Source organism: Petaurus breviceps, unplaced genomic scaffold, assembly GCF_028583685.1.
Source record: "Petaurus breviceps papuanus isolate PSGF00001 unplaced genomic scaffold, PetGlider_PUasm1.0 76, whole genome shotgun sequence".
NCBI lineage: Eukaryota > Metazoa > Chordata > Mammalia > Diprotodontia > Petauridae > Petaurus > Petaurus breviceps.
In genome coordinates, this window is record NW_027186473.1 from 44,386,792 (window position 1) to 44,401,624 (window position 14,833).

General features: G+C 37.1%; 1 protein-coding gene across 2 annotated transcripts in view; it reads left to right on the top strand.

The window, feature by feature from the left end:
- ZNF330 (zinc finger protein 330) overlaps positions 1–7,536 on the top strand; it is a 29,409-nt gene extending 21,873 nt beyond the window's left edge. For both annotated transcript variants that reach the window (XM_069105422.1, XM_069105424.1), the window contains 3 exons: positions 2,227–2,273; positions 4,347–4,464; positions 6,689–7,536. In XM_069105422.1, coding sequence (XP_068961523.1) covers positions 2,227–2,273; positions 4,347–4,464; positions 6,689–6,960 — 437 coding nt within the window. In that variant the 3' untranslated portion in view covers positions 6,961–7,536. The remainder of the gene's footprint in view (positions 1–2,226; positions 2,274–4,346; positions 4,465–6,688) is intronic.
- The last annotated feature ends 7,297 nt before the right edge of the window (positions 7,537–14,833 follow it).

Below are 14,833 nucleotides of genomic sequence, written 5' to 3' on the forward strand. Positions count from 1 at the left end.
AGCCACAGCTGCTGGTGATCTGGAGTCCCTCCTGATGGTGGCTGGTCAGACCTACCCTGGGGCTAAAACCTCTGGCTCACATGGGCCTGGGCTCCTAGAGTGCTGCATTAGCCGATTCCTGCCGGCCTTCCAGGCTGTCCTCAGCAGGAGGTTAGCTTCTATGTGTAATTTTATGGGTTCTGCAGCTCCAAAATTTCTTCAGAGTTCCCTTTTGCATGAATTGGGGAAGGTGGAAGCTGGAGCTGAGCGGAGGTCCTACTTCTACTCTGCCATTTTGACTCCGCGTAGGATCGCGTGCTACAATTAATTCTTAAAGGCCTTCCTTTTCTCAGCCATCTAGTTTGTTCTTCATTTTCTCATTTACTAATTATTCTTGGAACATAGGAAGGTTCTTGAAATGCTATTCCAGTCGTTTCATATTAGTCTGACAAGTGTAGGCCACTTTTATTCCTCAGTTGAATCCAATAATTTATGCATTTGACATTATAACTGAATTGTAGGAGTTTTAAATTTGAATTGTAGCAACATTCTGGAGTGTCCCAAACCAGATTAAAATGTAATTGGGAAGTATTCAACAAAATAAATAAAAAGATAATAAAACATAGATAACATTACCTTTTAAAACCAAGTCAATATGTAGCCTGCAGGACTTCTTAAATATGGATTAGAGTCACTTGTGTTTTTATTTGGGCTTGATACTACTGCATTATAGTGTGTTTTATATTTACTTAATCATCATTATTTCTAAAATGTATATTAGAAAATTGTACTGTACATGTTAAAAACATGCTACTGGAAGATAATTTTTTATATTAGGTGAAGAAACTTCATGCTATTGGAATATTTTAAATCCCATTTATAAATACCTATCTTTCTTGACTAATAAGCAATTGAGGCATAGTGGATAGAATGCCCAAGTTCAAATTCTGCTCCTACATGCTATGTGACTTGCTAAGCAGCAAGTTATTTAACCTCTCTCATTCTCGGTTTCTTCCTCTGTATTAGTTTGAGGATCAAATGAGATAACATATATAAAGCACATTCCAGATCTTAGACTAGTATATAAATGGTAGCTACTGTCATTATTAACATTAATATTGTTTTTCCCACACATATAATGTAGAGTTGCTGATTTTGACTGGCAGTCAGCAGGCTGAGGGGTAGACAAACCTGGAGGGATAGATGGATCTGGACAGTCCCTGTTTCCCACGTGGGCTCTCATAAACTGCCACGTGGATTAGAATCTATGTTGTAGCTTAAGCGTAAAGTGATTGCCACAACAAAGAGCATGAGAGAGCCCAGAAACTGGCTCAGCCAGCGTATCCTTAATCTCTTTGATAAGCACTAACACAGCTGCTAAGGGAAATAACCACTTCAGGGTATAAATGTATTTGTAAAACATTGTGGGGAGAGTGTAATAGAGGATTACAAGCGACATTGCCCCACAAAATAGGGATGAGCATTGGGCAAGAAGCCAAGTCTGCAGGAAACTTCATGTTATACACAACCAAGCTGGATGACCCCAGGAGTATAGATATAATATGCAGGAGGAAAAAAGATGAAAAATGGAACAGAGCGGCAAGTGTTTCTTTAAAAAATAATTTTTATTATTGATGACAGATCCACCAAATTTGTACTGTAGCACCATAGTACTTAGTGTACTTTTTTGTCTACATTCAAATTCAGAACTCAATTTCCTTCTTCAAAACGAAATTTTTCTTTCCTTGCTTACCTTGCGTGGAATTTACCTTCTTACCTTATGTGGAATTGGTAGGGTAAGGTGGTAGTAGCTGAATCCACAAAATCAGAGGCTTATATCAGTTGTGGTGTTTGGTGTAGCCCTTTGAAAAACCTAAGTTATGTGTGGGTGACTGAAGGCCCTTGCTTGGATCAGGGAGGTAAAAGACGATTTGGTACCCCTGTAGATGAGGACGATGGTGGTGCAATTCATCAGATCAGATGCTGGCAAATTGGAGAAACCTTTGGTAACTGGAGAAAGCAAAGTTCCATGAATCAAAACAGTACCTGCAGATTTTGTAGATTTTCCTTTTCTATATTGGGGATCCCAGTATAACTGTGTGTGCTCATATTTTCAAGTTTGTATTTTGGTACAGAATAATTAGAAGTTAAATAATGGATCTGAGGGTTCAACCTTAGATACAAATTTGTAGAAAATAGCAATGTCAGTTTGTTTGAAAATGACAAAACTCTTTTCTTTTCTCATAGGTGTTTCCTGTAATCGGCTGGGACAGCATTCATGCCTCCGTTGTAAGGTAGAAATGGATCCCTGGTATATTTTAGTTTAGAGTTTCTTTTATGATTCTAACTCAGCAACCACTTCTTGGATTGTTCATAAATATATTGCTGGAAGGAACATGAGCTATAACTCTGGTAGTTGAATTCCCTCACTTATTAAATAATGAAACATTGCCCAAGAGAGGTTAAATAACTTTAACTTGCCTGGGGTTGTATGATAGCAGAAATGGGACTAAAATCCAGGTCTTCTGACTCCCATTCAGTGCTTTTACCACTATTTCTACTCCCACTGTAGGGGAAATCAGAACATAATATCCAAAATTATCACTATGTTTTCAGTAAATGTTGTGTTATTAAACAGACCCATTTTTTTCTCTTGTTAAAAAATGCATTTATTGTTATTAGACAGGAGAGATGTGACTGGAATCAGGAAGGCCTGAGTTCAGGTTTGGCCTCGGACACTATATTATTAGTATGGCTCTGGGCAATTCACTTAACCTCTGTTTCCTCATTTGCTTCATCTGTAAAATGGGGATAATAATAGCATCTACCTCCTTCCAAGGTTGTTGTCAGGCTAAAATACAATAGTATTTGTAAAGTGCTTTCCAGACTTTAAAATACTATGAGAGTGTTAGTTATTATCATTATTTTAACTTTCATAACACATTATTGAAAATGACCATTGTATTTTAGCCAGAGTTTTTGCAGATTGGTTGTTTTTTCTAGAATTTTGATGAATAAAAACAAAAACACAAAACCCCACTACCTCACTCTACATTGTTTTTTCCCCTTAAATTAGGGGTTCTTAACCTTGATGCAGGGAGAGGGAAGGTAGGAGAATAAACATTTGTTAAGTCCTACTTCCTACTATGTGCTGGGTACTGTACTAAGTATTTCACAAATATTATCTCATTTGATCATCACAACAACCCTTGGAGTTAGGTGGTGTTATTCACATTTTTCAGTTGAAGAAACAGCGGCAAACTGTTGACTTGACCAAAGTCACACGACTTGTAAATATCTGAGTTAGAATTTGAACTTGAGTCTTCCTGACTCCAGGCCCAGCAGTTTAATCATTACCTCACCTAGCTGTCTGTTATAACTAGCATTTATGTAGTTATATATTACCTTGCGTGGAATTTACCTTCTTACCTTATGTGGAATTGGTAGGGTAAGGTGGTAGTAGCTGAATCCACAAAATCAGTAAATTTGGTAAAGCCCTTTACAAATATTAACTCATTTTATACTAACATCCCTGGGAGCTAAGAGCTATTATTATTCCCATTTTATAGAACAGGAAACTTGAGGCAGACAGAGGTTAAATAACTTGCCTACAGTCACAGCTAGTAAAATGTCTGGAGCAGAATTTGAATTTGTTTCTTTCTGACTCCATATACTGGTCTATGAGTTTGCTTTTGTTTGTTTACAAATAAATTTATCTAGCTTTCTATCTATTTACTTATTTATTTGCTTATTTAAATATACTTGGTTTCCTTTGCAACCATGTACATTTTTTGATGCATTTAAAATCATTATTCTGAGAAGCGGTCCATAGGCTTCATCAGACTGCAAAAGGGATTCATGACACAAAAAGTTAAGAACCTCTGCCTTAGACATTTCCACATTATTGTGGGTCACTTAACCATTTCTTAGTCATAGTAAACACTTTCATAGTTGTTCTTCTTACAAGGACATATGCATCATTAACTTTGTCCTTCTTTTTGGATCAGACTTGCTAATTGATAGTACAATTTTAGTTTATAAATTTTGACTTCATTTCTGAGCATGTATTGTTATTATGGGGGAGAAATCTTTTATGGTACTGAGTGCCTCTCTCTATGGTGTACTACATGTACAAAGGAGACGTCAACCTGTGGTAAGTTATAGTCTTAAATTTTAATCTATTGGCACTGTACTGACTGATCCAGACTTTGTTTCTCCTGAGAACCCCTACTTGATTTTATTCCTTCCCAGTAGGGATATTTCTCTGATCCTGTGAAAACTTTTATTTCCCTCTGTGCTCAATCAAGACTATTTCTTGAGCTTGGTTAAAGTAATATCACTCCGTTATTCCCTTCTTTTCTTCTTAGGCTTGTTTCTGTGATGATCATACAAGGAGCAAAGTGTTTAAGCAAGAAAAAGGAAAAGAACCTCCCTGTCCTAAATGTGGGCATGAAACTCAAGAGACTAAGGATCTGAGCATGTCAAGTAAGACTCTTCTTAGAGTGTTCATACTTAGCCAGTATAGTTGAGTGGAGCATTGTCATGCTTAGTGTTTTCATCTGGTTAAGAAAATTGGGCTTGGCATTGCTGTGAAAAAGTATACCTGTAGGCATAAGATAATTTTTCATTTTAATTAATTTGGAAATAAGATAATTGGGGGGGGGGTGGAATAGCTTTTGTGGTCAGCCATAAGTTTGTCTTAGTTAATGCCATACTAAATGCAGAAATTTAAAGATTTGAGCTCTCTTCTCCACCTCCTGGCCCCATCTTTCTATTAATTTATGGCTCACTACTAACTTCAGAAGAAATATTTGATGATAATTTTAGGTTTGGTGAAATTACAGTACCATTTCCCAAGTGCGTCTTAAAATATTTAATCATAATCATAGAATGAGAGGCATCATGGGATAGTGGATAGAGAACAGGCCAAAGAATTGAGAAGACCTGCCCCTGATACATATGGACTGTATGACCCTGGGCAAATTGCTTAACCTTTCAGTGTCGCAGAAACCAAGACTATATGTCAAAGAGAATTTGCCAGTATGCATTGGTAGAGAGTGTTTTCTTTTTTTTTTTTTTTAAAGCCATCAGGGTTAAGTAACTTGCTCAAGGTTACACGGCCAGTTATTTCTGGGTGTGGTGCTAAGTATCGGAGCCCGGATTTTGATCCAGGTCATCCCGACACTGGAGCCGGTGCTCTTACTCGCTGAGCCAACTGGCCGCCCCTAAGCAACTGGGGTTAAGTAACTTGCTCAAGGTTACACGGCCAGGTGTTTCTGGGTGGGTGCTAAGTGTCTGAGCCCGGGATTCGATCTCCAGGTCTTCTGAACACTGGAGCTGGTGCTCTTACTCGCTGTGCTACCTGGCTGCCCTGAGAGTGTTTTCTTACCAGGAGTTTTTTTCACCAGTGAAATTATGTGTTCAATAAAAATGAAGAAGGATATTAGGGCTAAAATGTATCTGTAGACATCATTTAGCACAGCTTCTTTTTACATAGGAGGAAAATGAAAATATTTGTGATTTTTTTTTTTTTAGTGTGCTTATGTAGCATGTATAAAGTTATTATCTAGTAAGATATGGGTGGAGTCCAAAAAGTGTTTTGAAATGCAGTTCACAGTTTTTTTTTCTTTAGCAATCGGGGTTAAGTAACTTGCTCAAGGTTACATGGCCAGTTATTTCTGGGTGTGGTGCTGAGTGTCTGAGCCCGGGATTCGATCTCCAGGTCATCCCAGCACTGGAGCTGGTGCTCTTACTTGCTGAGCCACCTGGGCACCCCTGCAGTTTACAGTTTCTAAGAAAACTTTTAACGTTTTAGAACACACTTCAAATAAATGGTTCCTGTAATAATGTATATTTAATCGAGAAAACTGACATTGCTATGATCAGATAAAAAATTAAAGATGTAGTTTTTACAGACCCCACATCTGTTGCTTATCTTCTAGGCTAACACAGTTGCCAATTTGTTTTCAGAGTTTTGCAGTTGTAGAAAAACAGGACAAATTGAGTGAATCTGTTTTCCACAGTATCTTGTTCATTTATATATGTGTTTTTTTAAGGAATAAGATAGTATATGAAGTCTATTGCATCCTGGAAGTGATAAAAGTACAAACTAAAGAATGCACTTTTGTTGTACACTAAGCCTAGTTAAAATACCTGTTTTTGCCACTACTATGGTCAAGAAATTAGATTTGACCTTGTATTATGTTAGTGTTCTTATGTCTTCACAGAATAATTGTCCACCCCTAGCATAGTTATGTATGTTTTCTGTTTTCCTGTCACTGTAAAAAACTTGGCTACAAACCAGCGATAGCATCAGCCTGGGGCATAAAAGTAACAGCTGCTTAGGCCTGCAAAAAGACCTGCCCTTGTCAATTTCATTTGAGATAGAGATGCCAACTCTCTTGATTAAATGATTATTGCTATAGGATCCATTATTATTGATGTATATGTCTTCATGTCTGTTATACACAAGTTATATAGTGTGTTGGAACATAACATTCTTTATGTGTTTATTTTTTTAAAAACATTAGTTGTTTTTCTGTTAAGAATACAAAGAGGACATTTGGAATGAAATTGAAGCATTTAAGAAAGGATTTTAAAATTTATTGAGCAGGTTGTCAAAAAGGATCCAGTGGTTAGAATTGTTTCATATATCTTAGAGAAAAGATCTCAAAAAATGTGAATGCTAAATTCTATTTTCTTATTGTAGCGCGCTCCTTGAAGTTTGGCCGGCAAACTGGAAGTGAAGAAGCAGATGGAGCTTCTGGGTATGATGCCTATTGGAAGAATCTTGCCTCTGGAAAGTATGGAGATACAGGATACCAGGAAGAAGAAGATGATGACTATGAAGCAGAAGAAGATGATGAGGAAGAAGATGGAGGAAAAGATTCAGATGCAGAGACCACAGATCTATTCACTAATTTAAATTTAGGAAGGACCTATGCCAGTGGCTATGCTCACTATGAGGAGCCTGAAGACTAAGAATTACTAAGAATTGCCCATGGGTGACATAGTATCTGACTCTGTGTGTGTGTGTGTGTGTGTGTGTGTGTGTTTGGTGAATTGTGTATATGTGGTTTTCAAAAGTAGTAGTTGGGCCTTATGCTAAAGGGTAGCCATACTTATTAAGGGAAAAGGGGGCATAGATCTTTTATAGAAAATGCAAAATCAGATTTGTAGCACAAGGAAAATGAGTTGAGAGGAAAATCATGGATGAGGTTGTTTCTGATTATTTGTCTTGTGGCTTCACAACAGAACTGGAAATATGGGAATGGTAGTATAGGAAGATAATTGTATTTGTTGGAAATTAAGTTTTCATTTTTCTTAACAGTGTCTAATTCCATCTTGTTATTTCACGAGCTGTGTTATTGCAGAAATTCATTAATGTATTTTCCTCATGTCAATAGATGCCGGAGTTCTGGTATATAATTATATATTCTGAAATATCATTAAATATTCATGTTGTCTTAATTTTTGCATTGCCTTACTTTTTACATTATGCATGTCAAAGTTCTTTGGGGTTAGGATACTGTTGAAATTAAAGTACCCTAAGACTGATTTTTCTACTTTTGACATTGTATTTCTTTAATCTTTACATGGACCCTGGGATCTCATCCAAATGGGTATTTCTTCCATCAGTAAAAATAGCAGTCCATGGAGGCCTTATTTTTTTCAGAATGACCTCTACGTGGTGTAGTACTTAGAACACTGGTCTTGGAGTCAGGAAGAACTGTGTTTTAATTCTGCCTAGGACATTTCCCTACAATGTAACCCTGGGCAAGTCATAAATGTCTCAGCCTCAAGAAACCTTGTCTGCAAAATGGGGATGATAGCACCTACCTCCTGTGGTTGTTGTGAGGATCCCATGAAATAATCTGTGTAAAGGGCTTTGTAAATGGTAGCTATTATGATGATCATTTTCTGATCTCTGTTCTTGCCCATTTCTTGGGTATGGATATAGCCCTTGAACGCTCTGTTAACCCATTCACTTTATATGTAAGCAACTCCACACTAAAGGCTCTTGATGCCACTGTCACTGCATAAAGGTTGTCATTGGAAATAGGAAATTGTACCCCTCCATGTGCCTGCCATGTTTTTTTTTTCATTTTCCTTTTGTTACTCAAAACATTGATTCTTGAAAGAATATGGTATTAACAATATTTACACTCCTACAAGCTCACGAAGGGAAAGCTTAAAGTTTTTGTAGGAAGAAGAAGCTTTGGCAAGGTCAAGGTGGGAACTAAAATTTCCCTAATGCAAGCATCCCACAGCCTTCTTCGAGCTCTTATTTAATTCTGGGCCCAACTCATTCCTTTGCAATACCTCATACAGAAATATACCCTGATAGTTAACTAAATGAATTGAGTATCCAACCAGTTTTCATTATCTGAAGACTAGGCATATTTAATCCATTTTGGCTTTTTTTTTTTCTTCAGGATGGACTGTTAGGCTTATCTCTTTTGAGTTGTGTGACTCTCTGAGGAAGCCCTGTAATATTCATTTCCTTGATTCAGTCATCACAATGTCATTTGAAAAGAAGTATTTGTGGAGAATTTCACCATTCATGGGAAGCCCCTATTCTGACCTTTAATGACTAGAGGAAAACACTATGCTTTATATATTGCTTGATACTAATAATCAGAGGGCACTGAGCAGTTATCTCAGATCTAGGAATCATATTTTCTTAATATATCTGTATCTGGGATCGACTTTAAAGCTATGTTTTGCTTTGGTGAGTTATGTTTTATAATAAACAAAATAGGATGTTATATTCTTTGCACCTTTTAAAAAGGTTTTTTAAAAAAAATCTTAAAAACCAAAGAAAATGAGCATTTTTATCTATATGGAACACAAAATGAAGGTTGCATATGGAACCATGAATTTACATTTTATATTGCTTTAAAATATATATGTATACATAATAAATTACGTGTCACTTTCAAAACTACCCTGTTTGTGTATCCCTCTGAACTTTTCTTCTGTGCATTTTAAAAATACATATTTCAATAGCCCTCTTAGCATCACTATTGTTAACCCTCTCAGCACCCCTTCCCAATTAAAAAAAAAATTAGAGGAAAAAAACCTCTTAAAGAAGCATTGTCAAAGCAAAACCAGAGATCCTTTAGAGACATGGTTGGTTGCTTCATTGATCAGAGTTCTTAAACCTTTCAAAAGTGTTTTTCTTTGCAATGTTTTATTTGTATCAATTTTCTTCTGGTTCTGCTTACTTCTCTTTGTCAGTTCAAGCTACCTAGGGTTCTCTGAAGCTACCAAGTTCTCTGAAATTGTAATATCTTAACAATAATTTTGGGGCGGCCAGGTAGCACAGCAAGTAAGAGCACCGGCTCCAGTGTTGAGAAGACCTGGAGATCGAATCCCGGGCTCAGACACTTAGCACCCACCCAGAAACACCTGGCCGTGTAACCTTGAGCAAGTTACTTAACCCCAATTGCTCAGGGGTGGACAGGTGGCTCAGTGAGTAAGAGCACCGGTTCCAGTGTTGGGATGACCTGGAGATCGAATCCTGGGCTCAGACACTCAGCACCACACTGAGAAATAACTGGCCGTGTAACCTTGAGCAAGTTACTTAACCCCAATTGCTAAAAAAAAAAAAAAAATAATAATAATTTGGTAGTATTCCATTACAATTACACACCACAATTCAGCCATTCTGTGATTGCTGGGCACCTCATTAGAGTCTAATTTTTTTCATTTTTTCTTTTTTAGTTCCCCCAGAATCAGTAAGCTAGTTTTGCTTATAACTCTCTTTCCTTCCCTTATATTTTTCTCCCATCTTAACTTCACTTTCACCCTATCCGCACATTTCTCTATGGCATGGGATATTTCTGTACTAAATTCTGAGTGTGTTCAACTTTTCTTTATCTTTCAGATAAGTGTAGTTCATCTGATGACTGGTACCCCTATGTTTTCCTCTTTAGAGATGCTAGCAATAGCAATAAGAGAAGAAAAAGAATGGAAGGAATCACAATGGACAGTGAGATAATAAAACTATTTTTGCAGACAATATGATGGTATGCTTGGAAAATACTAGAGAGTGAACTAAAAAGCTAGTTGAAATAGTTTTAGCAAAGTATCAGGATATAAAATAAACCCACATAAATCATCAACATTTCTATATATCACCAACAAAACCCTGTAAAAAGATAGTTATTGGGGCAGCCAGGTGGCTCAGTGAGTAAGTGCACTGGCTCCAGTGTCGGGATGACCTGGGGATCAAATCCAGGCTCAGATACTTAGCACCACACCCAGAAATAACTGGCCATGTAACCTTGAGCAAGTTATTTAACCCCAATTGCTTTAAAAAAAAATTATCAGGACCAGGATTCCTGACACCAAAAATAGGTTTTTCTATCTATTTCCACCTATAATTCATCTACCTTTTCCTTTAAAAATTTGAATGTTATAGCATTTGGTGCATGTATGTTTAGTAGGGAGCTTATTTCATTATTTATGGTACTCTCTACCATAACATAGTTTCCCTGCTTGTCTATTTTAATTAAATCTATTTTAGCTTTAACTTTGTCTAAGATCAAGATTACTACCCCTGGTAGTTGTTTTTTTTTTACATCAGCTGGAGCATAGTAAATTCTACTCTCTCCTTTTAGTTTAACTCTATGTGTATCTCAATATTTTTAAATGCTTTATTAACTTCTGATTTACATCATTCTTTTCTGCCAGATTTTGAGTTACAAATTTTCTCCCCATTTTTCCCCTATCCACCCCCCCCAAAATAGCAGTCCCACAGGATATCCCCTCCTCTAGTCTGCTCTCTCCCATATTTTCTCCCATACTCATTTCGACTTTTCCAGTGGATCTCTATGCCTCAGTGCCTGTATATCTTATTTCCTAATTACATGTAAGATGGTGTTAATAATAGTATATATATACATATATATGTATACACACACAGACACACACAGACACAGACACACACACGCACACACACACATATATATAAATATATGTATATATATATATATATATATATTTGAATATTTGATTTTAAAACTTTCAATTCCAGATTCATTCCCTTCCTTTCTTGTCACCCACCCTTACTGGGAAGATGAGCAGTTCAGGATAGGTTGTACATGTGTGGCTAATGCAAAACAATAACATGGTAGATATATTGTGAAAGACTGACTATATTTCCCTTCCTGCTATCCCACCTCCCACTGTTCTATTCTCTACTTTGATCCCCTCCCTTTTCAAAAGTGGGTGCTTGTGTATCTCATTTTTAAATGTGTTTTTTTGTAAACAATATACTGTCAGATTCTGGTTTTTGATCCATTCTGCTATCTGTTTTCATTTTATGGGTGAGTTCATTCCATTTACAAAGTTATTTTTATGTAAGTTAACAAAACTTTTATGTTCTACTAAATGTACGTTATTCCTACTAAATGTACGTTATTCCTTCTTTAACCCAGGTACCATGGTTCTCATATTACACACCTTCCACTTCTGCTCTCCTCCACTGTAATAGTTCTTCCATTCACACCTCTTTTGCTAAGTTTGAACATTGATCTTCTTTATCACCAAAATAGCCATCTGTGGTCAGTTTCTTTTTCTGCTTTTTACTCTTTTCAAATGGCCTGTTTCTTGGCTGTTAACTTTGTGTTAGAGTTTAGCTCTGCTTCTGGAGTGTGGGGGATTATTTTCTCAGGCTTTAGGTTTTTTGTGCTGTTGTTTTCTGACTTAGTTTGAGGGCCTTTGACTTCTTGGTTCTTCCAACATTCTATAATCCAAGGCCATGTGTCATCACTGCTCTTCTGTCTCACACCTTAGTTTAATAGCCTTAATAGCCTTTAATAACTCCTCTTCACCTCTGAGCCATGACCAGTGCCCCTAGCACCACTGCCACTGCAAATGCTCCTGCTTGCTCTAGCCCCTCAGGTGACTGCAAGTATCAGCTCACCTGTCTGCCTTGGAACCATAACCAAAGATTCAGCTCTCCTTTGAGTGACCACAATCAGCAGGGCCCTCTGACCACATACTCACTGGCACATCCTTGCTCCTCCTTGCCCACAGCCACAACCTGGGGTCACTGGAGAGCTCCTGCAATCTTCTCCTGATCAGCTGCAGGACCCTCACACAGTCTGTGAGGTGAAAACTACTGAATCTCCCAAAGTTAAGGCTGCTACCTGCCCCTGAGGATTGCTGTTTATTGACTTGGTAGTCAATTCAGTAAGGCTAGACCACCACCCTAAGAGGTTGCATTGGCCTCCCAAGTTATCTTAGGCTGAATAACTTCTTTACTCTGACTTTTAATTATTCCTACCACTCTAAAATTTACTTTGAGACATTATTTTAAGTTATTTTTGAGGGAATTTGGGACCTTATTTCACCATCTTCCCACAGTTCCCTATCTGAGGTCTCATGACCTCATAATACCTATCTGTATAAATGTTCTTAAAAAACACATTATGCTTAATACCTTCTGCCTCATTTTCTGCTGATCCTCCACTGTCACTGAGGAAACAGAAAAAGGTCATATGTTTCTAAGGGTCATTTATTTTTCTTTGTTTCATGGATGGCCATCCCCCAAAATTTCTTCACCTGGTGACTTAGTTTCTGGCAGTGATTCTCTTTGTACTTAGATTGGTAATTGGACAAATACAATCAGTCTATGATGGAACTGCTTGAAGTCTCTCCCTTTTTTTTTTTTTGCTTTTTGGAGGGCAATTGGGATTAAGTGACTTGCCCAAAGTCACATGGCTAGTAAGTGTGTCAAGTGTCTGAGGCCAGATTTGAACTCAGGTCCTCTGACTCCAGGGCCAGTGCTCTATTCACTGTGCCATCTAGCTGCCCCTGAAGTCTCTGCCTTTGCATCATTGGAGACATAGTTAACAAGCCTATGCTTCCCTAGTCTATGTTTTGAGAGCCCATGGTAATTTCCACACTATAGTGTGAGTAGGGAGCAAAATAGAGATGTGTGGATGATTTTTAAAAAATTTTAAAATTTTTTTGCTATCATAAAGAAGCTAAAGACTCAGGACCAAATCCTGTATTTCACAGAAAATTTCACATGCCTATTTTCTATAATAAATTCCATCAGACATCCAATAAATCCAGTTGTCCACTTATGCATTATTTATTTTCTTTTGTTTGTTTCCAAAAACTTTTGTGACTGATTTTTGAAAATGTCATATAGCTAACTTCATCTCAATATCTGCTTTTAAAAATTTGTCAGCGAATGTGCAAGGAGTGAGACCCAATATTCATTAGACATTGGACAGATGTGTTAAATGCTATTTGAAATCATAATCCATCACTATTATTTCTCTCCATGGTGACAATAGTCTAGTAACCTCTTGGCTGGCATTTTGTTATGTTACATGTGGTGGTGACCTTTTAAGATCACCTACAAGCTTTAGCGCCTACAGGATATATTAGCCAATCTCAATATGAACATAGACTATTTAGTATGCAGACCTATACTTCATGGTCTGGCCAGATACCATTTCCTTCTGGGAGCAATTTCAGATGTTAATAGATTAAGTCCTAAAAAGAATAGGTGTGATTATGTTAGGAGTCATAAATATGCTATGGCAGATGAAAAATATCGAGGCAGTATCACTAAGAAGCTTCAGATAGGAACTCAAAATGGGATGCAGAGACCAGGGTATTTTTGGCAAGACAATGGAAAAATTGAACCACCTTCAGTTACTGTTTCTGCTGTAACCTACTTAAGTCATCTAGTGACTATGTGTCTTTCTCCCTCCATTTCTTGTCTTCCCACCCCTCTACTCCTTCAGCTGCCTTTCATGTGTTTTCCCATTAGAAGCTAAGCTCTTTGAGGGCTAGGACTATCTTTCTACTTTTGTTTTTGTTCCCTGTGCTTAGAATAGTGCCTGACCCATAGAAAGTGCTTAATAAATGCTTATTAACTGACTATGGCACCTATAGTTTTCATTTTATCCCATCCCCTTCTCAGAGAGCAAATGCTTTTCAGTTTCATATCAGTGGAATCATACATTTTATCCTTTGTGATTGCCTCTATTTAATACTTGATTAAGAACTTACCCCTTAGCCATAGCTGTATGAACCTGATCAGATTCTCTTTTAATTTTTATATTACTTTAAATATTCTGGTCATGTGTCTATTTTGAGTTTTTTAGGGCATAGAATGCAAGATGGTGGTCTAAATCCGATCTCTACCAGACTCATTTCTAGTTTTCCTCAATTTTTGTCAAATAAGGAGTTATTTTTTTGCTAATTTATACTTTGAGTCATTGAGTTCAGTTATTTCTGACTCTTCTTTGTCTAACCTGTTCCATTAATATATTTTATATTTTTTTACTGGTACCAAATGGTTTTGATGATTGTAGTGGCTCTTGTTAAATCAGGGCCCACAACTTGAAAAGGGTCTTGGCAAATACTGTGTGGCTATAAACTTAGGAAGAATTTTTTTTAATGCTTTATTAACTTCTAATTTACATCATTCGTTTCCGCCAGATTTTGAGTTACAAATTTTTTCCCTGTTTTTCCCCTACCCACCGCCCCAAAATAGCAGTCCCACAGGATATCCCCTCCTCTAATCTGCTCTCTCCCATATTTTCTCCCATACCCCTTTTGACTTTTCCAGTGGATCTCTATGCCTCAGTGCCTGTATATCTTATTTCCCAATTACATGTAAGATGATATTAATAATAGTATATATATGAGAAAATATATATACACACAATACATACATACATACACACACATATATATATATATTTGAATATTTGATTTTAAAACTTTCAATTCCAGATTCATTCCCTTCCTTCCTTGTCACCCACCCTTACTGGGAAGATAAGCAGTTCAGTATAGGTTGTACATGTGTGGCTAATGCAAA